This window comes from Notolepis coatsorum, assembly GCF_963971535.1.
Source record: "Notolepis coatsorum genome assembly, chromosome: 19".
In the NCBI taxonomy this organism is placed as follows: domain Eukaryota; kingdom Metazoa; phylum Chordata; class Actinopteri; order Aulopiformes; family Paralepididae; genus Notolepis; species Notolepis coatsorum.
The window spans coordinates 74278853-74306611 of NC_140183.1; the positions used below are offsets into that span (position 1 = coordinate 74278853).

At 43.0% G+C, this 27759-nt stretch overlaps 2 protein-coding genes across 2 annotated transcripts; both read left to right on the forward strand.

Annotated features, from left to right (window-relative positions):
• Positions 1-447: 447 nt before the first annotated feature.
• On the forward strand, positions 448-16142 carry smpd5 (sphingomyelin phosphodiesterase 5). The gene is made up of 8 exons (XM_084336938.1): positions 448-482; positions 2865-4106; positions 5732-5807; positions 6496-6636; positions 10960-11049; positions 11274-11337; positions 13442-13601; positions 13885-16142. Exons 2-8 carry the CDS (start codon positions 2979-2981, stop codon positions 13990-13992), a joined length of 1767 nt encoding a protein of 588 aa, XP_084193064.1. The 5' UTR covers positions 448-482; positions 2865-2978; the 3' UTR covers positions 13993-16142.
• A 1440-nt stretch (positions 16143-17582) lies between these two features.
• Positions 17583-26995, forward strand: malsu1 (mitochondrial assembly of ribosomal large subunit 1). The gene is made up of 4 exons (XM_084336433.1): positions 17583-17911; positions 20019-20194; positions 20432-20513; positions 26590-26995. Exons 1-4 carry the CDS (start codon positions 17587-17589, stop codon positions 26742-26744), a joined length of 738 nt encoding a protein of 245 aa, XP_084192559.1. The 5' UTR covers positions 17583-17586; the 3' UTR covers positions 26745-26995.
• The last annotated feature ends 764 nt before the right edge of the window (positions 26996-27759 follow it).

The following is a 27759-nucleotide window of genomic DNA, read 5'->3' on the forward strand; positions in this document are numbered from 1 at the left end:
GTGGAGGGTTTGTAGAATGATCATCATCTTCTAGACACTCCAGTACGAAGACAATATCGCCGTATTTTCTCGAAAATAGTGAGAGAGAAAATAAAGATATGATGTCAACGTATCCTTGTTTCCCAAGCTGTTCCTAATCCAATTTCTTCCATCATGGTGTCAAGTGTGGGGATCTACCGAGGCACCTCTTCCTTGTGGTGAAAGCGAGAAGGAGGAGAGCAGGTGACCACACACCTGCTTATGAAGGTAAGCTGATGAGGGGTGTGGTCAGACTAATACTGGTATTAGAGGTACATTTGTGGTTTATTCAGTACGCGTGCACGTACGCGAGATAGTGCAGAAGGCGATGCCAAGCTAAGCCACTAACGATACAGAACTGATCCACCACGATAACCAACCACGCCTTTAGGGGCGTGGTTTGATCATGCAGAGATGAGAAGCGGTCTAGCACCCAGACGTCACACTACCTCACAGGGAGCAAGGTGATGTGAATTTCCTATTTTCTGTGATTGAGAAAGTGCTGATTGTGCGGGAATATGTCGTATTGAAATCATTATTATATATAGCTTGCTCTGTGGATTACATTCCAGTGAGGAATTCCGTTTTTGCCGGCAGGTTAAGATGTTCTGGTTAACCGGCGTTAGCAAGTCGATTAGCCGGTTTACTAGCTAACTAACTATGCAGGTGCTGTAATATTAGCGTTCAATAACGTTAGTCGATCTAACCTTAACGATGCCGTTTTAGTAACGTTGAATTGCAAGCGCGTTTGAATGGCTAACGTGACCTAACTTGATGTAAAAGAATGTTAGGGACGCTCTTGTGATGATGAGGGTCCACATATGAATATTATAAACAAGCACGGCGATGTAACGTTAACGCAATGTGTTGAATTGTTGCTAACTCTAGCTGTTTGTTAGAGCAGAAACCTTTTGAATGTCAATTATGAGTGGGTGAGATGTTATGGCTATATAACTGCATGCGGTGGGCTTCAGGCTGTCTCGCTACTATCAGCTGGCGATCAGTGGAACTGTAATACAGTATACAGATGGTGTGACAGATTGTCTCCCCTTGCCCTCTTTTCCACCATGATGCACATGGGCGTGCAGTTTGTCATCCCTCAACATTTGAGAATATGCGGCAAGCACCAGTCAAGCTGGTTTCATGTTACCTCGACAGGAAATCACCATCGATGTTTGCATATATACATTTTACATTTAGTCATTTAGCTGACTCTTGTATCCAAAAGCGACTTACAAGTTCTTGCAATGGGCCTGGTCTACAAGATACACTATACGCCTAAGGTACCCATGTACATGTCAAAATACTTCCCAAAGGTCAGTGAATACCACGATCATAACACCAGAGGAAGCTCAACAAATCATGTTAAACCCAGATTCGGCTCAAACAAGGGACTAAACACGTTTCGCAATTATGCCACATCAATGTGGAACGCCCTACCCAAAGCTGTAAAGGAATGTGAATCCCTACCCACATTCAAAACCGCTCTAAAAGAGCACCTACGGGAGGCTGCAATTAGAAACTGGCCACCGTAAATGTCCCCCCACCCCCTCCTAATAGACAGTCTCCTCCCCACCGTATGTATATTTCTCTCCCATCACCCACCCCCTCCTAATGTACAGTCTCCTCCCCATCATTATACTATGTCAGGATCTATGGGTAACAGTACTGTATATTTGCATGTCATTGATTGATTGATTGATTGATTGAAAACTTTATTAACAGATTGCAGAATGGGTACAGTACAGTACAGCTCAATACATACAATTGTTAAGGGGATGCAGACCAGAGAAATACTTTTATCTTGTGTCATCATATATGTCACAAATGTAACAGTACTATATACCTGTATGTCATGTATGTCCCTATGCCATAAATGTCATGATGTCATGTATGTTGTGTATGTCATAAATGTCACTATGAATTGAAAATGGGGGACCCTGATGTAAACAAGACAAACGTCTTTCTCTGGTCTGCATCCCCTTAACAATTGTGTGTATTGAGCCGTACTGTATTGTACCCATTCTGCAATCTGTTAAATAAAGTTTTCATTCATTCATTCTGTACAACCAGTCAGCTAATGGTAAGTAAGATTGTTCGTCAAGCAATGTTACCTACCCTTTAAGTAACATTGCATAGTAAAAATACCTTTGGCTTTGGCTGAACGTGCTCTTCATTCTGGCTAGCTTCTCATATTATAGTGGGTGTGAGGGGTTCTCCAGGATGGCTTCTAGCTTTTTCCTCATCCTCCTCAGCCACCACCTCTAGATTAGCCAGCTCACCACCCACTACGGAGCTAGCCTTCTTCACCAGCTTGTTCAGCTTGCTGGAGTCCCTCAAACTGATGTTGCCCCCCCCCCCCCCCCCAGCCCACCACAGCAAAAAAGAGGACGCTGGCTACAACCGGGCCGACTGATAGAAAGATAGCAGCAGTCGGTTGCACATGTCGAACAACCCGAATCTCCTCAGGGAGAACAGCCTGCTCTGTCCCTTCCTGTAGAGGGCCTCAGTGTTGTCCGACCAGTCCAGTATTTTGTTAAGGTGTACTCCAAGGAACTTGTAGGACTCTACCATCTCTATCTCCTCCCCTCCGACGAGTATGGGAGAAGGGGGACCTAACTAACTAAATAACTTGATGTACTTATCACTTGCACTTGTGGTGTTCTGCACTTGGGGCAGGTTATTGTATGATATGCACAGTAGTACACAGTGGTGCTGTTGTGATTTTAAATGTATTCTCTTCTGATAGATTTTGAAAGCTATTTTGCGTATGTATTTTTTTGAATGTGCCAGTGTCCGTTCACGTCAGATCTTCACCGTCTCTTAATTGGTTCCCTTTGTTTTAGATTACAGTGGAGCCGTTGGTGGCAGAAACCTTTGTCCAGGAATGATGTCACAGTGGTCCTGATCACCTGATGCCAGCCCTCCCTCTTGGTGCTCTGTGAAGGTGAGGAGGAGGCATGGCTCTACGGGAATCCCCGTTCCCCAATGGGTGCGTCGCGGGCCTCCACGACGTGGGCTGGGCACTCATCCTGCCATGTTTCTGGTTCCTGGACCGGCTCATCGCCGTGTGCATGTCCACCACCCTGGAAAAAACCCAGCGACTAGAGCAGGAATGCTACCTCCACCCTCTAAAGGTGCTCTTCGGCTCTGTCACCTTTTTGCTCCTGTTTCTGGTTACCGCTCCCCTGGCTTTCCTGGGGTTCCTCCTGTGGGCGCCGCTCCAAGCCGCACGCAGGCCCTTCTCCTACCACCGGGAGCCGCCGTCCTCGCCAGAGAGCGAGACAAACACGGGCTTTGAGCTGGTAGGAAAGGCGACGTTTGGATTTGCGACCGCCAATCTATGCCTGTTGCCCGACAGTTTGGCTCGATTCAACAACCTGGGGCACACCCAGCGCAGAGCGGCCACCATCAGCCGGTGCATTGCACACGGCGTGAGCCGACCTCATATCCGGATCTTTGTCGACTCGCCCAGCAGTTGTGGCACTCTCAGCCCTTCCAGCAGTCTCCTGCCCACAACCCCCAACGCCTCCACATACGGGGCCACTGCGAGCCTGCCGCAGGCTCCATCGGCCGGCCCCTCCGACGAGGACTCGGAAGGAGAGGTTCCGATCCCCATCTCCAATTATAGCCCCGGCCGAGATGGACCCGGCGGCGATGCGGATTGCCCCTCTGAGTCACCCACTCTCCTTATAAACACCAACCACAACTCCAACCAGCAGGAGCGGGCGGGTCACCAGAACCCATCCCGTTTCTTAGGCTCCGGCGGCCGGGGCCAGGGGGGCGACGTGCCCTGCGAGGTGTCCTCACTGTTTCCGGCCAACGTGGACATACTGTGTCTGGAGGAAGTGTTCGACAAGAGGGCCGCGCGGAAGCTGACGGACACCCTCTGTTCGGTCTACGGGCACATACTGTACGACGTGGGCGTCTACGCCTTCCAGCCGCCCGGCGCCTGTTCCTCCTTCAAGTTCGTCAACAGTGGCTTGTTCCTGGCCAGCCGCTTCCCGGTGCTGGACGCCCGGTACCACCTCTTTCCCAACGGCCGCGGGGAGGATGCCCTGGCCGCCAAGGGCCTGCTCACCACTAAGGTATCGTTACGCATTATATGTTGCTATCGGTTGAAGCCAAACCTGGCGTCGAATAGTATTTGTAATAGTATTTGTAATAGTATAGAATTCTCTGCATTTGTTTTGACCTATTTGGAGTACTAGATGGGTGGGTCTTACAGTATGGTTGTGGAAAAAAAAAGTCAGCACACCTTGACCCCTAATATGTATGTATATATACCCCACCCCTTTTCACATGTTGGTGACACTTGACAAAGGCCACAGGCCGAAACGTTGTGTTAAAGTAAATTAAACTTGGGAACACGGCAGACGGTGTGCTGACTTTTTTTCCACAACCTTACATATCTATTTGAGTCAAGCACCCGTGACTATACTTGGGATGTGCGTGAGTCTTTTCTACTACTGGGTCTTACAGTATCTCATTTCATTTCAAACCTTTATTTGTTACTCGAAAATGTAACTGCAGTTTCCCTCATTTACAGTCACGTCGAATGTATACAGAAATTAGTTTTTTTAAAAAGCATATAAAATCAATAAGATTAGACAAGGCAAAAAGCAAGGATGACAAATCAATTAAGACACGTACAACTTGATTGACAAAGGTTTTAAACTCTTTAACAGAGGGGAGGATCTCAAGCTTTAGACTGTGGGAGTTCATTCCATGAGCTAGATGCAGATTTACCCTGTTCCGAGCAAATTCGAGGGACCTTAAGGACCAGCCAGTCACTAAAACGGGTTCCATACTTTATGTTCCAAAATTCCATTCCAATAATGATGTATTTTCTGAGTATGTCAGATAGAAGGTCCAGGGTTCGATTCCCGCTTGGGGACGAGGTTTCCATGATGCCAGTTACCCAGGTGGGGTATCTCCCAGGCCTTTCTGTGTGGAGTTTGCATGTTCTCCCCGTGCTCGCAAGGGTTTCCCCCCCGATAAGATAAACCCAATGGAAAAACATGCACAACAACAGATTGCTAACACTGTGGCGTCCTTGACGAAGACGGACAGGAGCACTTGGATTGGTCCCCTGGTGCGGCTCACGTTGACGCCGGTCTGCTCCCGGCTGCCCTTGGGGGGGAAGGACGACGGGATGGGTTAATCGCAGATACGAATCGCATGCATGCATCGCATGCGTGCCGATTGATGACCTCTGAGCAGGTCCTAAATTATTATTATTATTATATAAGTCTGTTTTTGAGTTTTTGTATTCCTTAAATATTTTCCAAACGGGTATATTTAATTGACAACAATTGTCAAAACCTTCTAGTGCTCATATTATGTCCTATTTGGAAAACTCCACCCATATATAACCCAGACATGTATAAAAAAAATAAATAAAAAAAAGTTTAGCAAATACTATTTACCCAGATCGGGTTGAACCCTTCAGACGAAGAACCATGCAAGTCCCATTTGAAAAAGGTTTTAAATCGTTTGAAGCATCACTGTTGCTCCTTGAAGTACACAGCTCCTACTGTCAACTGACGGTTGAAAGCATCGCTCCTCTCAAAGTTGAAAGAATACTCTTGTGATTCTTTGTTTCAAGGCTTAATTATACTGATGCAGATTGCTCATCAATGATTTAGGGCAGGCTATGAAAAAAGCATTGTATACTGTATGAAAATGTAATGTTGTCATGTGACTTCCACAGGTGCTAATTGGCCAGAATCAGAAAGAGAAGAAAGTGGTTGGCTATTTTAACTGTACTCATCTTCATGCACCAGAAGGCAAGTCAACTTCATAATTTTGATCTATTATTAATTGTATTATTCATTTATCAGTAGCTTAGGCCTAGTACATGCCAACGTCAATATCACATGTTTTAGTGATATGTTGCTACTATTAAAGCCCCAATCCATTTTTTCTTTACATTTACATTTGACCACATTATTATATTGTGGAATATTCATGTCTGTTCTTGAAGATTTTGATCTGAAAGAATTGCTATATACAGTAGAAAGCCATTTGCTGTAACTTCCTGTAACTTAAAAACACATTTTGAATAATATAGCAAAAACAATGGTAACTTCCAAATAGGTTTTAGTACAGTGTATATGGTTGTGCAACATTTGAACACAAATGCATGCCTGCCTGAATGCACATACACACACACACAGACACGGAGAGGAACAGAGGACGGAGCAATCGCATATTGGATAATGATACAAAGTTTCTAAGCTGGCCCCAAGCTTTCACTGCAATTTCTTTTTAATAATCTTTTAAACACATGCAGACGCAACGCCCCTGTTTAGGGAAAGTCCTGCAAATGAGAGAACTCATATTCATGTGTTGTCTTTGTATCAAGAACCCAAATCAATCAACTGGAAAATCACTGATCACTAATTGGGCCTTATTAAAAATGCAAGTGAAGAGTTGATCCTGTGATAGTTACCCTGTGGTGTCTTCTGTAATCAGGTGATGGGGAAGTTCGCTGCGAGCAGCTCAACATGGTCACCAGATGGATCAGCGAGTTCCAAGATGCCACCAAGCAGCCCGATGAAGTGGTTGTGTTCGACATGCTCTGTGGAGACCTCAACTTTGACAACTGCTCACCTGGTGGGTGGGCGTGTGTGTGCATTCGTATAGGTCAAATTAGGGCTGGGAGGTACCGAATATTAGATTAGATTCACCACATTACAGCACAAGTACAATACAACGAAAAGAGGTTTGGCATCCAACCAGAGTGCAAATGTAACCGTAAAGTGCAATGGTAATATACAGGTGATTTAATATGGGTATAAAATATATAAATGTGTACTACTGAGTATAGTGCTAATCAGATGTGTGTACAGAGTTGTAATATTAATATGTACAGTGATACAGGTATAAAGACACTGGTAGTAGTCATACTGGCCAGCAGCGTAACTAGTAAGAGTAGGTAGGGATATGTACAGATATAGAATCCACAGATATGTAAAAGGATTATATGCAGGTATGTACAGACAAATGTGGATGGATATATGCGGTAAGAATAAATATATATATATATACACACACAGTATATACAGCATTATTGTACATTCTATCATATAGTTATATGTGTTATATGCAGGTGTATAAGTAGGTATATACAGTAGAAGGATTGTATGCAGGTATATTCAGATAGATATGGATATATGCAGGTCTGTATGCTAAGCTTTTTCACTAGGGGCACAGGTACCCCTAAATGAAAGATTTAGGCGCACAGAATCTTTTTTAGGGGCACTTTTTTAAATAACAATTTTACCATTATAGTGCAAAAAAATGTTCCTCCTGCCTCATTACAGTGGTCCTTTTATTTAACATTTAAGTGCTTTTGTTTTCAGGTTTGTATCTTTTATAATGAACCAACTGAAGTATTACCACAGCTGCAAACATTTCTTCTTTCATTGATAACAGTGTAACAGTGTTCATTAGGGATGGGTATCGTTAGGATTTTATCGATACTACTACTCTTATCGATACTGCTTAATGGTTCAGTATTTTATCGATACTCTTATTGGTTATTGGAAGATTTTTTTTTTTTTTATTAAGAACAGAATCGACATTGCTTTGTTATTCTTTTATATAACTATATGACTGCACATGGCAACTTTTTGATCAATTAATACAAGCAGTCAGATAAATTAACTTTTGGGACTTTCTATTTTATTTAGAAAGTTCTTAAATCAGAATGTCCCAGCTGTTAAAAACGGTTCAATACTCCATTTTATTAGTAGAGATACTTTTAGAACAATAGCCTGATGCTGTATGTGTGTGAGAGCGCACGCTTTGCGTAGTGGGCATGTCAACAGTGTCAGCTGAACTCGCACCAAACAAGGCATAGGGAAATAGTCGGACATCCCAGAATTATTTCATAATACAAAGTTTCTGAATGGATATTTGGATTAAACCCAAGTTGTATGCAGTGATGAACGGTCTTTCCCCGCGGAACACAAGTTACTTAACGTTACACGGGTTGCACTATGCATGCATGCATAATAATAATAATAATTCATTTAATTTATATAGCGCTTCTCAATGACCCGAAGTTGCTGACAATAGCTTGCTAACGATAGCAGTGTAACTTAATGTTACACATGTCGCGCTATGAATGCTTAGCTTGCTAACGATAGCAGTGTAACTTTATGTTACACAGGTCGCGCTATGCATGCTTTTTCGAACGTTTCGTTCTCTCCGCTATGATGAGCTCTTCTGTGTGCTGCTTCAGCACGGAAAGCACCTCTCAAGTACCCGTATGTGTGAGTGACTCGAGTCGCGCGAGTGTGTAACTTAACAGCCCCGCTCCTCGGGCAGACGGAGAGAGACCGAGGGAGGAGAGATATAGAAAACGGCCAACAAGATTAGTTTGCGACGTTTAAATTCCTCGAAAAAAATATTTGAAATGCGAATGAAAGGGTTGAAATCGGTACTCGCAAGGGTGCCCCAAATATTTGTTTCTATTTGCACAGGCAATTTTTTGGCGCAAAATGCGACGCCCTCATCGCACTGTACAGCCCTGGATATATATGCAGTAAATATATACATGAAGGTAGTGGGGAACAACCAGGAGATCACTGTGACAGAGCGTAATGCAGTCTAAACAGTCGTAAATCTTTTATTCAACTTCAGCCCTGATCATAACCATTGTTATTTTTAGTTTTTCTGTAATGTCAGATAAAAAATGAAATACTCCCACTTTTCTGAAAAGAGTTGTTGTTAAATCTGACATTACAAAAAAACTAAAAATCCATCAAAATCAGTGATGTTGCTAATCATAACCCCCCCCCCCCCCCGAAAAACCCACTTTGGATTTGATAAATTGAAGATATTTACCTTGTGTTTTTATTAATTTTTGTACAATCATTTGTGATGCCCAGTTAAAGGGTAGAAATTCAAAAATGTCTGCACCAGAATGCAGGAAATTAAGGGCTAAATCCACAAAGAATGGATTGCACGGAGCAAGTTGCACCCTTACTTACAATTCATTATGAATTGAAAATGGGGGACCCTGATGTAAACAAGACGAAAGTCTTTCTCTGGTCTGCATCCCCTTAACACTTTGATCGCCATGGTTAAATTCATAATTTACCATCCCTAGCCAGCTCTATTTGTCTATGGAGAAGTTCCCCTTCTTTGCAGGGCTATAACTTTTTAAATTCTATTGCTAAATTGACATTATTATGGCCCATTCAATGTCCTATATCTATTGTTCAGGGTGTAGCAACGTTATACTTTTTCATTCACATATTCATACTAAAATACGGTCTAAAGTATAAGTATGTTTTTATCGTTTTCTGCAGCTTTCTCCAGAACTTGATTTATAGCCCCAAATGCATTATATTGATGATCAAATACAGTTTGATAGCGATCGGTGCCAGATAAAAAAATTCAACTGGAGGTACTTCTAGAAGTTACTACGTATGATCTGATGTTGACCGGATGGGCGGGGGGTCGTTTATAATTCCGTGGGCAACGTTATATCATTCATCTAGTGTGGGTCATATGATCATCAGAGCAGTTTATATCGAACACGGTAATAATAAACGCTGAAACTTACCCCAGTCTCCTCGGGCCGTTGGGCGATCAGCTTGGAGTAGACAGTTTTCTATTATGGGATGTTGATCTAGATGAACCATTTCCAGGTTGTATAATACTATATACGTCCAAATAACGTTGTTTATTGAGTTAGGGCGAACGATTGATTATCCAGTGTGTCGAGATGGAGTCCTGCTAACGATCGCGAGTGCCCGGACGAAATATGGGTGAGCACTTCCTGTTTGGCGCGTCACTTCCTGTTGGGCGATCTGCCGATCGGCCACCAGATGGCGCTCTTGAACCGTTAGATAGTTGAGTGGAGCTCAGCAGTATATCTCAGGTCCCCGGAGGAGAAATATGATTTCGATCACAGATTTTTGAAATATTGATATCAAAGACGTGTTACGGCGTCTTCGGCAGAATGAGCATGGCGGGCAATGACGAGTTTCGGCGTTTCCGGCGATTAAAGTGTTAACAATTGTGTGTATTGAGCCGTACTGTATTGTACCTATTCTGCAATCTGTTAATACAATTTTCATTCAATCAATCACCGTGCAGAGTACATTTGCTGAAATACAGTTCTTAATTTTCTCACTTGCTATGTGAGTGTTAGTTATTATGTTCTCAATGCCCCTTGCATTGTATGAGAATATTCTATTCATCCCACTGTTTAGTCGTTATGCCAATTCCCAACCCCCTTCCTGGTTGTTGCGCACTCCTCCCTACTGTTGGGCCGGGAGGCCGGAGACTGTCACATGCTTTCCTCCGACGCATGTGCAGCCAGCCGGCAGCCAGCCTGGCAGCGCAGATTCTCACCGGGAGAGTGTAACGTGTGGAAGGTCACACTACCTCCCTCCAGATCCTACCCTCGCTGTGCAGGCGCCCCGACCGAACTGTAGGGGTCGCTGTCCACAACGCCCAGGACCCACCCATCAGCTTTCCCACCCCTAACACTGCCAATTGTGTTAGTATGAACGACCAGCCAAGCTGGATTCGAATCCAGCGTTGATGGCGAGCGCCTTGCCCACTACACCACCTAGCCGCCCCGTCTGACAAAAGTTAACAATAAATAATGTTATTAGGAATACATTTGCCTCCTGCGTGAACTGTGCATAGCTGAATAGACTGTATTTTAACGCCGGTCATATGGTGGTACTTGGAGAGCCAGCTACGTTCTCAGGTGGTACTTGGTGTAAAAAGGTTGAGAACCACTGGATAGATATTACAATACCATCGCCTTGTAAAAAGATTGTGTTATGATGGCCAAAATATCCTATTGTGTTATGATATTTGCCATATTTCCCAGCCATACGTCAAATAGTGTAAAAGCTAAATTCTCACAGAATGAGAACCAACCAAACCAAATGTATTTTCTTTCCCTAGATGACAGTCTGGAACAAAAGCACAGTCTGTTCGAGGACTACAGAGACCCCTGCAGGGCCGGGCCAGGCCAAGAGAAGCCCTGGGTGATAGGCAAGTTCTATCATGTCAATCATGTCATTCTATTATACTGCACACCCTCCTATTGAGAGACTTGTGATCCGTGCAACAGTCAAGCGAGTTTATAGTCATCTATCATCAGCATATCAAGTAGATAACAATAATTAATCCGAGGGACTAAGTGAAGACGGTACAATAAGATAAAACTGTATGTATGATCACAAATACTAATATTAGTTAAACACTGGTTGCCATAGGAACTCTGCTGGAACAGCCGACTTTGTACGAAGAGGACGTCAGGACCCCCGAGAACCTACAAAGGTAAGTGACCCGTTTCAAACCCCTGCCCTCTTTTCTTGATCATCCAATCACAACTGTTGCTTCTGTTTGATTTCGTTGACTTTTAATTAACGTTAGTTATCCTGTAATCCTTCAGGATAGGACTCTTGAGTTGAATACTGAACAGCCAAGATCCTCTCTTTCTCTGGCATAGTATTACCCTGGTCTTTGGTTATCTCCCATGAGCCGTCTCTTCTCTCTGGTGCCTAAAGTTCTACACATCCTCTGGCCTCCTAGATTCGTTCCCTCTGTGAGGGACGCCATCTGGATACAATTTCGTCTAGCTGACTAAAATGTTGACACAAATGCGTGATTCAGTAGAGAATGTTGACACTTTGACACATATGTACTAGGGCTGGGACTTTATTTCATTAATTTCGATTAATTAACTACAGAAAGAATTAAGTTAAAAATAATTTATTTAATGAAATAAATATTAAATAAAATTTAGAATTTTACCTTTCAAAGGAGACCAGACTCATGCATGTGCTATAAGTATAAAGTATAATAAATCGCAAATTAGTTTTTCTTAGTCTGGTTTGTTCATAAAAAAAGAGAAATTTAGATCAATCAAGAGTTTTTTTTTTTCAATGGTCAACTGTTCTAGAATGTACTTGAAAGTACTGCGTTTTACTTTTACCTCAAAAGTGCTTGAGTTTACAAAAGGTCCTTTGCGCTATATATATATTATTCCTAAAATTGCTGCACTGTTAAAAATGGCATTGATCTGTGTAGTAGCTAATACAGGATTTAGCTGCTTAAACGTATGTATAATGTATATTCATTGATTCACTCGTATACCAAAATGAATTTGAATTGAAACATTTTGCTTTTCGCATCAAATATTGATATGCGATTAAAATGTGATTAATTTCGATTAATTAACTATAAAGTCTTGAATTAATTCGATAATTTTTTTTAATAGAGTCCCACCACTAATCTGTACATATACTACTAAATACTAGTTACGCTGCTGGCCAGTATGACTACTACCATACTGTCTTTATCCCTGTACATATTAATACTACAACTCTGTAGTACATACATCTGATTAGCACTACACTCTGTAGTACTAAATTGTATATTTTGTACCCAAGAGAAGAGAAGTAAATGAGAACGAATCTTCTATGTGAACAGGTTTTTACCAGCGGCATGCTAGGGGGCAGAGTGGCTAAGTGCGAGTGATTGAATTACTGAGTGAGTTAGTGACACTCCAGTCATACAGGTGCTTTGCATCTAAACAATAGTGTCTTTTGCACACCTGCTTGTTCTGGATGGGTGCGTTGGGAGAGGAGCGGTCATCGCGTCAAAAGAGAAACATCCCGCGCTCTTATCTTCACCTACATTCAACTTTATTATTAGATTCTGTCATCATGGCAGTGTTGTACTTGAGTCCAGGACTCAGACTCGAGTCAAGAGTCCTGGACTGATTTTCAGGACTCGTGACTCGACTTGGACTTGAGCACTGATGACTTGGACTCGAGCATTGACTGCATTCAGACTCGGAAGGTGCAGACTCATACTCTGACTTGTTAATTGACAAATAGTTATTAAAAAAAGATTTTTTTAATTGCAATGGGCCCTAATCATTTGGCATAAGATATTGATGGCTAGTGCATTTGTTTGGCTATTGTGTCACAAAGTAAATAAACTCCCTTTTGAAATGGTGACTGCAGTGCTGTGTCATTTATGTTTAATGTAGACCTTTCTTTATGTGTACATCAGCTCTTTGACTGCCAGAGTGGAGTGGACTCAACCTTGATGACTGACTCGGGTAATGGGGACTCGACTCGGGCTCTTCTTTGGTGACTCGGACTCTAACACTGGGGACTCGAGACTCTACTCTGACTCGATTTACTGACTCGACTACAACACTGCCTCATGGTGCCCGATGAAGGTCGGACGACCTGAAAGTGAATGTAGGTGAAGACAAGTGGGCGGGACTAATCTTTTCAATTGATTTGATTTTTGAAAGTGAATCGATCGGCCCACCCTGCTGCTCACCAGATCTGATCCCACACTAAAAACTCTTCGCTTAAAAGTGAGGTGATGATTCACCGCGTGTTCACCACCCGCCTCCTTGCAGGACGTTGGAGAGCGAGGAGCTGAGGAAGCGCTACATCTCCCCTCCCGTGGCTGCGGCCAGCTGTCCTCTAGTTTACCCGGAGCCCGGACAGCCCTGGGTCGGCCGGCGCATCGACTACATCCTCTACCGCGAGAGCTCCATCGCAGAGCACTGCCGAACAGTATGTGTCTCCTCTCCTCTCCCCAGTCTTCTCCTCCTCCCTTTTCTCCTCCTCCTTCTCCACTACTACCCGTCTCCTTAATTGTTGTTTAAAAAAGAAAGGAAGGAACCTTGAGAACACCGTGAATGCTGTTTAGTATTTCATGAATAATTTCCATGATACAACACGACTAATCTGCTATTGGGTGCTCCTGGAAAAGGCCTTATTAAAACCCACGTTGTACATTTTGTGGAGAAGCCTAATGCATCATTTAAACCACATAACCCTTTCTGTCTTCATCCAGGAAATTGAGGAGTTTACTTATGTAACCCAGCTGGCCGGCCTCACGGACCACATCCCTGTGGGCTTGAGACTGACTGTTGCTATGGACTCTGACTGTGCTGATGAGTAAGGCTTGAAAAGTGACTGTGCTGATGAGTAAGGCTTGAAAGTCACTGTGCTGATGGTTAAGGCTTGAAAAGTGACTGTGCTGATGAGTAAGGCTTGAAAGTGACTGTGCTGATGGGTTAAGGCTTGAAAAGTGACACATACTGTATATTGCTATAAAAAGACAGGGAACAAAATGCACACAGACATGAATGTAGGTTTGAACAATACATATACGGAATTCATTCCGATATTGCAATATGAACGGATGCAATATGCACGGATGCAATATGCATATCGCAAAGGCGTTATTTAATTATCACTTGAGAAATCCAGTAGGAGTCTGCATGATGCCAAAAGTTTATACTTGTATAGCGGGTAAATGGATTCCCTAGATTATAGTAGACTGTTTCAACTTGATGACAAACTGCGTTTGACTTCCTGTCGGCTGTTGATATTGACAAACGCTGCAAAAGGAAATCAACTCGGGTCCAAGCTGTTCCCTAGCTATGCAATTCCACTGAAACTGTCTATACTACTTGCAATGAAAAGGAAAAGTAGCTTATAATAAGAATACTACCCATTTAAAGAATTCGCGGACTTCCTGTGCACCCGGAGAGTTAAGTCAGTATTTGCTCTCGTAAAAGCTAGAAATCGCAGAGAGAACCCTCTAATTACTGCCCTTCATACCTACTGGCATGTAGCCACAAATGATCTCCACTCCTGTCTGTTTAGGGCAGATTTTTGTACCTGGAGGTCTCTCTCCACCATTCAATGCCAGGTTTCTTTGGGTCTTCCTCTCTCACGCCTTCCTTCTGGTGTTCAGTTGTAGGCCAGTACTCGTGATGTCATACTGTACTCTTTGCACGACGTGTCCAATCAACCTCCACCAACTTCGCATGCTCTCTTTTGATTGGTCAGAGCAAGTAGTTGTTGAGTAGAGTTTTCTGAGGCTCCTCGTGTGGAATGTTGACGGCTTGGAGAGGTCACTCTCTCGTTCTCCAGCATTCTGAGCCGTAGAGCAGGGTTGAAAGAACACAAATCTGGTACAGTATCAGCTTGTCGTTGATACCGTACTGGAGGGAGTTTCACACATTGCTCAGTGTTCCGATGGTGTTTCTGGCCTCGCTGAGTCACAGTGTGTTCCTCCATCCTATCCAACAGTGCTTCCAGGATGTATAAACTCCTCCGTTGTGGGTAGGTTTGTTCCATCTACTTGTATCGGTGGGGGCTTGTATGCGTTCAAGGTCATCGCCTCCGTTGTCTTCAAGCTCATTTTCACTCCTCTAGTGCAAATGGATTGAGGGGGATGTTTCTTCACTGGGATGTAAAAATCTGGTGACATTGAATTGGAATTTATGAGGCCATAGAATGTTTGTGTGAGCTCTTGCACTCAAATGAGGTGTATATTCTAGTATTGCTCAATGGTATGAACCACCATTAAAACCTAATTTGGGTGTAAGAGCGCACACAAACATGTTATGGTGTCATAAAGTCATCTTCTATGACGCAGCCTTAGACTTTATATCCCAGTTACAGTTTCCTCTCTGATTTCTAGGTTTATGGGAGACCGGTGCGTGTTCACCAATACTGAGCCAACTGCCCCGGGGCACAGGAAAGACTTCCTATAATAGGGGGTATTCCCCTTTTTTAAAATAGACCTTAAAAAATGATATTGCAATTAATATCGGGTCACCAGAGGAAATTATTGCAATATGATATCGTTCATCCCTGGTACAATGCACTACTGAGTCTACACGGGTACACTGATGATGTACTTTAGGACTGATGTATGATCAATGAGTTAGTCACCAGGTGGGATTGGATGACCTCCCAGAGTGACTATCTGGTAACTGAATATTGATTTGATTGAGGCTACAGGTAACGAATCTATGCTGAGTAATAACTCTTGAGTTATATCGACGGTTTCAACTAGACGACATAAAATGTTGCAATGTTTTGCTAATATCAATAACTGATGGGATGTAAACACAAGTCCAAACTCTTCCCTAGCATCACAATTTCAGTGCAATCGTCTATACATTTGGGCCTGTTTTAGGTCTGGGGCATTGATACCTTTTATACTGTCTGGGAATTAGTGTGTGGGAAGAAACATATTTTTGTTCTATTTTTACACTCTGAATTCATGCCTGTTGAAATAAATGATATGACAGATTTTTACAAATGTCCACTGTTTATTGCCTCTGTTTACAAATGGGAGATTTACTTTGTGTACGCACACATTCCTGGGCCCCCAGCGGTTTAAACACGGGAACATTTTATTCATACTAGACTGATTACATATTACACTGAATGCATAGACATGTTTCGTTCCTCTGGGGGATGGAGATTAGACACTACTAATCTCAGACTGTTGGTTTCCATTTCAAAATGACAATCGGATAGAATGACCAGTATTTTAAAGGCGCTCCCATAGTCCAGCAGACTGTACACAGAGCAGACCCCGCGGAGGTCCGCGCGGACTCTTTGAGCCTTCATAGTCGAGCGGACCTCCGCGGAGTCTGCTCTGTGTACAGTCTGCTGGACTATGGGAGCGCCTTAAGTGTTAGGAATTTTTTCAGACACCGTTTTCATATCATCCCAAGCCTTGACCAATAGCCTGGGGAAGCTTGATATATATAGACTGACATGCTTCACGATAGGGGGCGCAAAGCTTTCTCAAGAGAAGAACCCATAACCAACAAAGAAGCTGTCTAACCAATCAAAATATACGGCAGAATTAGTAGCTATAATGATAGGGTTATCGTGGATAGAGGAGAATAGGCCTAAGGGTGAAATTTTAATTGCGTCAGACTCATTGTCGTCGTTGGTAAGTATACAAAATGTAGTGTCCCAGTCAAGGATGGATATTGTGCTGGAAATAGTGCAGATGGTAGACAGACTTAGGCGTTCGGGTAGTACGGTTGTCTTTTTGTGGGTGCCGGCCCATATAGGGGTTCGAGGGAATGAGTTTGCGGACAAGTTGGCCAAAGGAGCTTGTGGACTTAATGGAGTTACAATGAATGTACAGATTAGTAAGGCTGAAATCCAGAGTATAGTCAAAATGGAGGCTAAGGAAAAATGGAAAGGCATGTGGGATAATGAGAGGTTAGGGAGATGGTTTTATGGGGTGCAAAAGAGGGTGGGTTGGAGTAGGGCTACTGGTAGGAGCAAGCAAGAAGAGGACGTGTTTACAAGGATGAGGTTGGGGCATACAGGGTTGAATAGTACGTTAGTTATGTTAAAAAAGCATATTAATGGACAATGTGAGTGTAGTGTTAGTCTAGAAACGGTAGAACATGTGGTAGAACAGTGTGCGTTGTATCAAAGGCAAAGGAAAGGTCTTATTAGGGATTTGAAGAGGGAAAAGATAGCGCTTAAAATAGTTGATATTTTGCAAAGGAATTCTGGAGAAGTGTGTATGGAGAGTTTGTTTTATTTTTTGAGAACGACAGGTTTATTTTATAGGATTTAGGACATCCAGATCCACACTCCTTTTCAGTAGATGGCGGTAATGCTCGTCGAAAGTGTTTGCCAACCGCCAAAAAATAGAAAAGAAGAAGAAGAAGAAGAACCAATCAAAATCTATATTTACATTTCCTGTTTCCAGGCATTGACAATGACGCTGAACATGTGTATTCTGACTTGTTCTAAACAACTAATGTCATTCATATTGGCAAAGAATGTTATGCATGATTATGTCGGCGTTGTTAGAACTGCATGTTTTATATCCAAAGTCCGACATAACAGCGGGCTTTTGCATCGACGTTTCACGTCAAGTTTGCCCTCTCACCGTCATCAGAAACACCGACTGTTGTCTTGTCACTCTGGCATAACGAGATATTATTCAGATATGCACAATGAAAGCACCGATTCAAAGAAGATCCGATCACAAGAGCAAGCAGATGAAGTGCAAAGTGACGTGGAAATCACAATTGGCAAAAGTAAGTAGGCTAACCGTACCATGTAGCTAGCTCCACGTTTTCAATACAGGGGATCTAAATCCTTGATTGATTGATTGCTTGATTGAAAAGTTTATTAACAGATTGCAGAATGGGTACAGTACAGTACAGCTCAATACATACAATTGTTAAGGGGATGCAGACCAGAGAAAGACTTTCGTCTTGTTTACATCAGGGTCCCCCATTTTCAATTCATCTTGTGATTATGTTTTCACAACATGGCTTGATTGACTAATGTTGTATTGTGTAACGTGCGGTTTGATTCGGTCAGTGGCGTTGTAACTGAGTAGCACTCAACACTTTGATGAACATTGTTACTCAGCTGATAGAGTTGTACCCTTCCTGCTGTCTTGTTGTACAAAACTTGTAAGTCGCTTTGGATAAAAGCGTCAGCTAAATGTAAATGAGTCAACCTCTACTGTGCTCAATCGCAGTGTTGTTAACACTTCCTTCGGCCAACCCTTCCAATATGCTGCTCCCAGCAGTTGGAACGAAATGCAAAATACTTTGAAAATGGACAAATTGGGGGCGGCTAGGTCGTGTAGTGGGCAAGGTGCTCGCCACCAATGCAGGAGACGCTGGGTTCGAGCCCAGCTCTCCGCATTGCTATCAGCTTGGCTGGTCGTTCATACTAACACAATTGGCAGTGTTAGGGGTGGGAAAGCTGATGGGTGGGGATCGTGGACAGCGACTCCTACAGGTCGGTTGGTGCGCCTGCACAGCAGAATCAGGAAGCGACGGGGGCGGCGTGTCCCTCCCACCCAGACACGTTATTTCTTTCCGTAGCAGCATTTCTGGCAAGACGCTCTCTGATTGGCCGACGCCTGTTTCTACACTGGTTAAAGGGGAACTCCACTTTTTTTTGGAAATTAGCTTATTTAACATCTTCCCTGGAGTTAGACAAGAAGATGCATACCTTTTTTGTCTCTGTGCGTGCATTTTAGCTTTGGGAATAGACGCTCCGTTAGCATAGCTTAGCTTCATCACTGGAAGTGAGGCAGGACAGTAGCCTTACAGTGCCTTACAGTGTATTGCAAGGTCTGACATTGACCAAACTTGATATGCATGACCTTGGTGGGCTCTAGGTCAACTCCTGAAAAGGGGGTCAATGTCAGACTTTGCAATCAAAAGTTAGGGGGCTAATAACCCTTGCCATAATTTCAGTGCGCCCCCTAACTTTTGATTGCAAGGTCTGACATTGACCCCCTTTTCAGGAGTTGACCTAGAGCCCACCAAGGTCATGCATATCAAGTTTGGTCAATGTCAGACCTTGCAATACACTGTAAGGCACTGTAAGGCTACTGTCCTGCCTCACTTCCAGTGATGAAGCTAAGCTATGCTAACGGAGCGTCTATTCCCAAAGCTAAAATGCACGCACAGAGACAAAAAAGGTATGCATCTTCTTGTCTAACTCCAGGGAAGATGTTAAATAAGCTAATTTCCAAAAAAAGTGGAGTTCCCCTTTAAGCTTAGGCACTCTTTCGAAGTTGGTTATGGTTAGAGTTTGTCTTAGAGCGTGACGGCAAGTTCTTTCGACGGTTAAGCTTAGGCACTCTTTCGAAGTTGGTTAAGGTTAGAGTTTGTCTTGGAGCATGGCGATAGAACGCCAGGTAGTTTGCAGGCTGTTCGACGCGGAAATGGGCAAAGACACAGCTCGTCACGCGATTGGGCAAACATGTCAGTGGCCAATCAGAGAGCGTCTTCCAGAAATGCGGCTACGGAAAAAAATAACGCCACGCAGACCCCCGCACAGAGATCGCGCTGTGCAGGTGAAAAGATGCGACGGCTGCTTCCTCGAGTACCGGAGGGGACACGTGATGTAAGGCTTCGTCCACATTGCAGCCGGCTTGTGGGAGACATGGCGTTCAACAGCGTTCGAGACAGGGGAGGGTAGAATTGGACGATACGAAATTGGGATGGGAGAAAAAATAGAAAATGGGAGAAAAAAGTAGATACAAAAATAAAATTGACAAATTGACCTCCCTCACTACTTTTAAGGACTATCTCAGAGTTGTTTACACACACCTGCAACTGTCACCCAGCCTTTAACTGTAATTTGACTGTTCTGCTTCATGTATTTTTTTTCCAGAATCCATGGAGGAGTTCAATATTGATGTGATGGTGTCTCTTCTCCGCCAGGAAAACGCAGTGGACATCTGCGTCATAAAAGTACCAGACAACTTAAAATACACTGACTACTTCATTGTTGCCAGTGGCATATCTCCAAGACACCTCCGCGCAATGGCGCTTTATGCAATCAAAGTGGTAAAAAAAGATTTATATATATTTTAACCATTTTATTTTTGGGTTATAATAGAATTCCTTTATTGTCATTGCACAAGAGTACAACACAATTTTGTAGCAAGGGACGACAGTGGCTCAGGAGGTAGATGGTTGCCTGGTTGCCTCCACCGTCGTCGGTGTGTGAGTGAATGTGAGGAACAAAATGTTTCTTCTTTTTGATGTTAATATACAGGATTTCTTTGTTTCTTGATTTTCCAGTACAAATTTATGAGGAAACGTGGGGATCCACATGTCAAGCTGGAAGGAAAGGATGCAGAGGACTGGATGTGTGTCGACTTTGGTAAGTAATGTCACCTGACCCCCATCAGAGACAGACATTGGATGAAAGGTTGTTTCTTTCCTGCTAGATATACCTTACCTTGCGAGGCAGCTGGATTCGTAAGATCACACGAGAATCCTTCTTGTCAGTTAAAGGAAAACTCCAACATTTTGGGAAATTAGCTTATTTAATATCTTCCCTGGAGTTAGACAAGAAGATACATACCTTTTTTGTCTCTGCGTGCATTTAGCTTTGGGAACAGTCGCTCCGTTAGCGTAGCTTAGCTTCATCACTGGAAGTGGGGGAGGACAGGAGCCTGACGTTCCCTTACAGTGTATACAGTCACCAAATACACTCCAAATACAACTCCAAAACGTTCATGTAAACATGTTGTGACCTGTGTATTCACCACGTGGAGGAAAAAAAAATTGAATTAGACAATTACGTTTTATAAGCAAATATACTCTGAACTATTTTTTGCCTAAGCACTCGTCTCTGCGCGCAGCCAGTTATTTCTACGTGAAGCCGTGTTTGTGGACACTCATTAATTCAAAGGATCCGAACCGATTGAAGTTTATGGATACCATCCTCTTACCTTGACGATTAAAAGCCTCCCCAATTTAGAAAACAGTAATCCAATGGCTGGTATTGATAATATAATACTAACTACTGCACGCTCGGAGCTAACCGGAGCTAACACAGAACAGGATGGTAAAGCAAATATAATGACTTCCTTTCTGGGGTTTTCAAAATAAAAGTGACGTTTATAGCAGCGGAAAACGTTTATTTTGTACATTATCTAACGTTAACACGAACCTAAACTAACTTTAGGTTAGTTGTAACGTTAGTTTAGGTTCGTGTTAACGTTAGATAATGTACAAAATAAACGTTTTAGAGTATATTTGCTTAGAAAACGTAATTGTCTAATTCAATTATTTTTTATTTCTCCACGTGGTAAATACACAGGTCACAACATGTTTACATGAACGTTTGAGTTGTATTTGGAGTCTGTATACACTGTAAGGGAACGTCAGGCTCCTGTCCTCCCCCACTTCCAGTGATGAAGCTAAGCTACGCTAACGGAGCGACTGTTCCCAAAGCTAAATGCACGCACGGAGACAAAAAAGGTATGTATCTTCTTGTCTAACTCCAGGGAAGATGTTAAATAAGCGAATTTCCCAAAATGTTGGAGTTTTCCTTAAGTTTTGCGCTTGTGGCCACAGTGGTTCGGACCAATCAGTGTCCTATGAGGAACTACTGGCAGCTACAGGCGAGGGTTTAGGTGTAACCTCGTTCCCAGCTTTATCTCGAGAGATAAAGCCTGGTAAAGCACTACGGCCGAAAGTGGGAATCAGGTAGGAAGTCCCGCCCCTGAAATCACGACACGGTGCTCATGAAAATGTATTCCCCCCAGAAACAACCTCGTTATCGCCTCCCTCGACAGGCTGACAGACCTGCTTGTTGTTTGTTTCGCTGGGGACTATAAACAGATCAGGAGGTGCCCGGAAACCGGAAAGCCTGTAGCCGGTATTTCTGTATTTCCGATTCACATTTTAGGAGGCATAGCTTTACCAGCCTAGTTTAGGTGTGATGTTTGCTACCTTCTTTGAAACAAAGGTATTTTTGGTATTCGTATTCCTTACAAAGACCGCAAGAACCGTCCACCTACATTCCTCTTCAGTGCTCTCCTACCACATCATATGGTTCGTTGATCTGATTGGTTGAAGTTAGCCCGTGATAGACAGACGGTCCATCCAATCACCTGTCAAGTATTTTTTGAAAGTGCCTGTCGATTTCCAAGAACGACCTCTCAGATGGTTCTGTGTAACAATTAACAAACCATCTAGTGCATTAGGTTAAGAAAAATGTACACAACTAAGAATCCCTTTATGCCCCAAGTAGGCCTACTTAAAATGTACAGGAATTGGTCTTGGTGACATGAGACACACAACTCACAGTTTTCACAGCTTGTATAGAAACACATGTTACAAGGAGGTATATAGACTACACCTTCAAGGTCAGAGTCAGTGCCGTCTGGGAGAAATGCGAGGCCCAGTGCGAGATTTAAACGCGAGGCCCCCCCCCTAAAGGTTTAAAAAATAAAGTATAATAATTTTTTTTAATTAATACATTATTTTTATTAATTAATTAACACTTTGGGTGCCGGAAAACGCTTTACAGCGTCATTCCCGGCCATGCTCAAGTTGCCGAAGGACGCTTTACAGCGTCTTTAATATCAATATTTCAAAAATCTGTGATCGGATTCATATTTCCCCTCCGCTGGCCTGAGATCCACCAGGAGGACCCACTGAGCTCTCTGGCGGTTCAGGAGCGCCATCTGGTGGCCGATCGGCGCAATCGCCAAACAGGAAGTGCTGTGGAGGTTGTGCTGGTCGGCCATATTACTTCCGGGCACTCGGTTTGGCTCCCGGCACTCTGGCTCGTCACAATATATAGCGATCCATTGCCAATAACTCGATAAACAACATGATTTGGACGTATATAGTATTATACAAGCTGGAAATGGTTCATCAGGATAAACATCCCATAATCGAAAACGGTCTACACCACGCTGATCGTCCAACGGCGCGAGGAAGATCCGGTAAGATTCAGCGTTATTTATAAACTGTTATGATGAACATATGACCCACACTAGATGAATGATATAACGCTGCCCACGGAATTATAAACGATCCCCCGCCCATCCGGTCATCATCAGATCATACGATCATTCTAGAAGTACGTCCAATTGAAATTTTTTATATCGCCCCGATTGCCATCAAACTGTATTTCATCATCAATATAATGCATTTGGGGCTATAGATCACGTTCTGGAGAAAGCTGCAGAAAGAGATGAAAACATACTTATACATTAGACCATACTTTACTATGAATATGTGAATGAAAAAGTTTAACGTTGCTACACAATGAACAATACATATAGGACTTTGAATGGGCCCTAATAATGGCAATGTAGCAATAGAATTTAAAAAGTTATAGCCATGCAAAGAAGGGGTACTTCTCCATAGACAAATAGAGCTGGCAATCTATGGTACATCATGAATTTAACCCATGGCACCCAAAGTGTTAATAATCATTTAAAAAAAAATTGTGCATACAGTTAACGTATTCTTAAATAATAGCGCTGCCCGAGGCTGGGCATACAGTCAACGTATTCTTAAATAATAGCGCTGCCCGAGGATGGGCATATGATACACTCAACGTATTCTTAAATAATAGCGCTGCCCGAGGCTTAGTGGCAATGCACCTGTACAGTTGTACACCTGGCAGTAACAGGGAAAATGCATAAAACACCCCTGGAACCTGATAAACAAGATTAAAGGAAAACTCCAACATTTTGGGAAATTAGCTTATTTGGCATCTACCCTGGAGTTAGACAAGGAGATACATACCCTTTTTCTTCTCTGTGCATGCAGTAGGAGTAGGAAGACACGCACCGTTAGCCTAGCTTAGCGTCAGTCACTGGAAGTAGGTTCCTCCATTAGCCTAGTTCCAAACGTCTTCCTACTCCTACTGCATGCACAGAGAAGAAAAAGGTATGCATCTTCTTGTCTAACTCCAGGATTCCCAAAATGTTGGAGTGTTAAGATACATACCTTTTTCTTCTCTGTGCATGCAGTAGGAGTAGGAAGACGCGCACCGTTAGCCTAGCTTAGCGTCAGTCACTGGAAGTAGGTTCCTCCATTAGCCTAGTTCCCAACGTCTTCCTACTCCTACTGCATGCACAGAGAAGAAAAATGTATGTATCTTCTTGTCTAACTCTAGGGTAGATGGCAAATAAGCTAATTTCCCAAAATGTTGGAGTTTTCCTTTAAAGCCAGGTACATTTTTCAAGCTCGACATGCAGATTAGCAGTTTTGCCTTATTTGAATCGAACTCTATAAGCTTAGTACACATGTCACAAACTGCACGAGCACAGTGGGAAATGTTCCCAGAGAGCAACTTGTAAAGCTGGAGTAATCATGTTGAGCAGTAATGTCCAGGCAGCAGAACAGTGCATAGCATTACTGCACATTCAATATTGATACCGGAGCAGACCCTGTTGCATGATGCAACACACCGAGAGAGAGAGAGAGACGGCGGGAACAGAATGGATTGCATTAAAAACTCACCCTAACGCAGAATCAGGTCCAAGAGGAAGGAGACGACCGTGAAGATGACAAAGTTCACCAGTCCCATGATATTGTCCCCCCCCGTTGGGATAAACTTGGGAGTCTGTTCCTAGTTTATCTGCCACACGTTAGCACTTGATAACGTAGCTAACGTTAGCTAGCTAGCGTTAGCTAACGCTAGCTAGCTAGGTTAGCTAACGCTAGTTAGCTGTCCCTGCCTTTAGCTAAGCTACTAGCCGACATGGCTAGCCCGACTGAACCACACGTTAGCACTTGATAACGTAGCTAAAGCTAACTAGCTAACGCTAGTTAGCTGTCCCTGCCTTTAGCTAAGCTACTAGCCGACATGGCTAGCCTGACTGAATGTTCTAACACGCAACAACTTTCATCTTCAGTCCATCTGCCGAACGTCCTCTTCGTCTTGGCATAACCTAATCTAGGGCTGGGCGATATGGCCAAAAACGTTATCGCGATAAAATTATTAAATTATTTTCATATAACTCGATATCGATAATTATCGTCGATATAATTTCTGTCAAGTTTAATTAACTTCTTATGCTGGCGCCGATGGACGGGCTATTAATAGACTTGTTTTGCTGCTGCGAATGTCTCGAGTTGATGTCGTCATCAGTCCGCGCACGTTAGCAGTTAGCCAGAGCAAGCGGTGTATCCCATGACAATGTACTAACTATCACCCTAAAATACTCTGTTCCGCCCCAATACATTGTAACGACGTCCACCGCATACCCCACACTACTCTAACCGTGGCCTCAGAATTCACGCCACACACCCACTCTGCACGTAAACTATAAAATAGCGGCGTGCAAGCTAATTATCCTAGCCAGCCTGGTTTACTAATGGAGTCCTACCTCTCTACCCAGAGGTGCAGCGCGGGTCTCCTTCGCTGTCGGCCATCTCCTTCACTGATTGGTTGTTAGTGCGTGTGCTCATATCCAAGCTTGGAAAATCGATATATCGAAACTTTGCGACCACGTTTCATGTTTATTTCGAGGAAATAATTTATCGCGATAGTTATCGTTTTATCGCCCAGCCCTAACCTAATCACGATACTTGGTATTGATAAGCTTACGGCACGCAGCGTTATTTCTTCTGCTCCGATGCTGCACATTTGGTTTTCAAAAGTAGGATGCTCTTGGCCAAGACATCCACTCGCTCCCGTGGATAGCGCCGAATAGACTCCGTACCTGTACCCCCTCCCCTCGTGGATAATACCGGTCTTCTTCACATCTCTCTACCGACTACCAGACCGACACCAACCAGCTCCCCCTAGTGTTAGTCCTCCCACGATGCTTTGCACAAAAGTAAACGGGTCATTGAATGAAACCAATAGTATATCTGCAGAGCCCGGAACACTATTCTACAAACGTGTCTAATGTGAAATATATAAGCATGTAAGCAAAACTAGATTTTAGGTCTGTGATGGAAAGTGATTGTTAACATTCTATTTATTTTTATTTTTATAAAATAAAATAAAAATATATATATATATTTCTTCTCCCGAGGCCCCCCTTCTCACGAGGCCCGCACTGCTCGCACACCCCTAGCGGCGGCCCTGGTCAGAGTTATTTATATAGCACATTTAAAGTTGACCAAAGTGCTGCACAATACTAAAGTAATGTAAATACAATACAATTTACAAACAGAAATAGTACTGCAAACAGTACTACACATATAACAATACAAATACACCAGAAAAATAAAATGCACAGTCAAAATAGAAGCACGGATGTACGGCTCAACCTGAATGAAAAGCCAGTGAGAAGAGGTCAGTCTTTAACAAAGACTTAAAAATCGCTACGGTTAGGGCAGATTTCGAATAAAGGGCAGATTTCGAATAAAGAACCTTTAGATGCGAGAGCTCATTTGAGCCTGGATTTTGGAACACCCAGAAGCGACTGATTTCAGTTCTGTTATCCTCTTTTGCCCCCCCCCCCCCTCTTCAGGGAACATTGTGGTCCACTTCATGCTGCCAGAGACCAGAGAGGTGTATGAACTGGAGAAACTGTGGACTCTCCGGTCCCACGATGAGCAGCTGATGAGTATCCCTCCCGATACACTACCAGAAGACTATATATATGGCGCTGATGTCACTAAGTGACATCATAGGACATGAATAGCACAGAATTGCACATGTTTTTCATAATGAGACCTAATGAGAAAGTGTTGACCTTTATGGAAATAAAAGGTGTTGGATTTATTAAATGTCTTTGTTTCCCCCCCCCTCCCCCCTCCCTTCTATTTTATTATTAAACCTGTATGTTACTCAGTGATTGAGGAGATTGTTTCTGTTGACAATTGAGCCATAATATGAATAATTTAACTGAATTTCATTAAATGTGTTTTTTTAAGAATTTACTCTACTGTGTGATTTGAATTAATTTCAGACAAATCCTTAGTTTTTTCAATATTTTACAAGACATGCACCTTGAATGTGATAGCCACCCAGTGGTCACAGTGGGGGGCAACCGATGACTGTCATCAACATTGTCAGAGACTCGCAGGTAAAAGTGAACCGGTCTGTTGTGTACAAGACCAGTCGGGTCCTTTAGAGCCTCCTGCTCAAGGTCTCATTTTGAGACATTGGTTCAGGTCTCGGTTCTGACACAGGAATAGATATTAGTTTCTTTGTAAATGATCAAAGAATCCACCATTACAGCCAACGTGGAACTGAAACTGCTTTGCGGCCAACTGTAGAAGACGACTACATGTCAGAAGTTCTCCTGGGCAGTCCACACATGAATGTGTGAGGGGTGAGAACTGAGACACTATTCCTGGTTATGTGGGGGCTCTGCTTAGTTTCTTATCAGACCTACCAGTAATATCCTAATTTGTCTTCTTCATTATTGCTGCATTCAAGTCCATGAAACGAGGGACAGGGAATAGTTATTGATGTGATTATTCATTTTCTATGAGGAGAAATTCAAACGTGGTATGGTTTAGTGTGAAAAGATGAACAACTTCATTCGGCAAATAAAATAAATCTCCCAACTTAAGACGAGCTGTTGCCTTCAGGTTCTTCATTAATTTTAAGTTATTTTACTCTATGATTAATGTTCACCAGAGTTAAATCCTGTGTGATCCTCAAATCAAGTCTATGTACTCTGAGTCTGAGC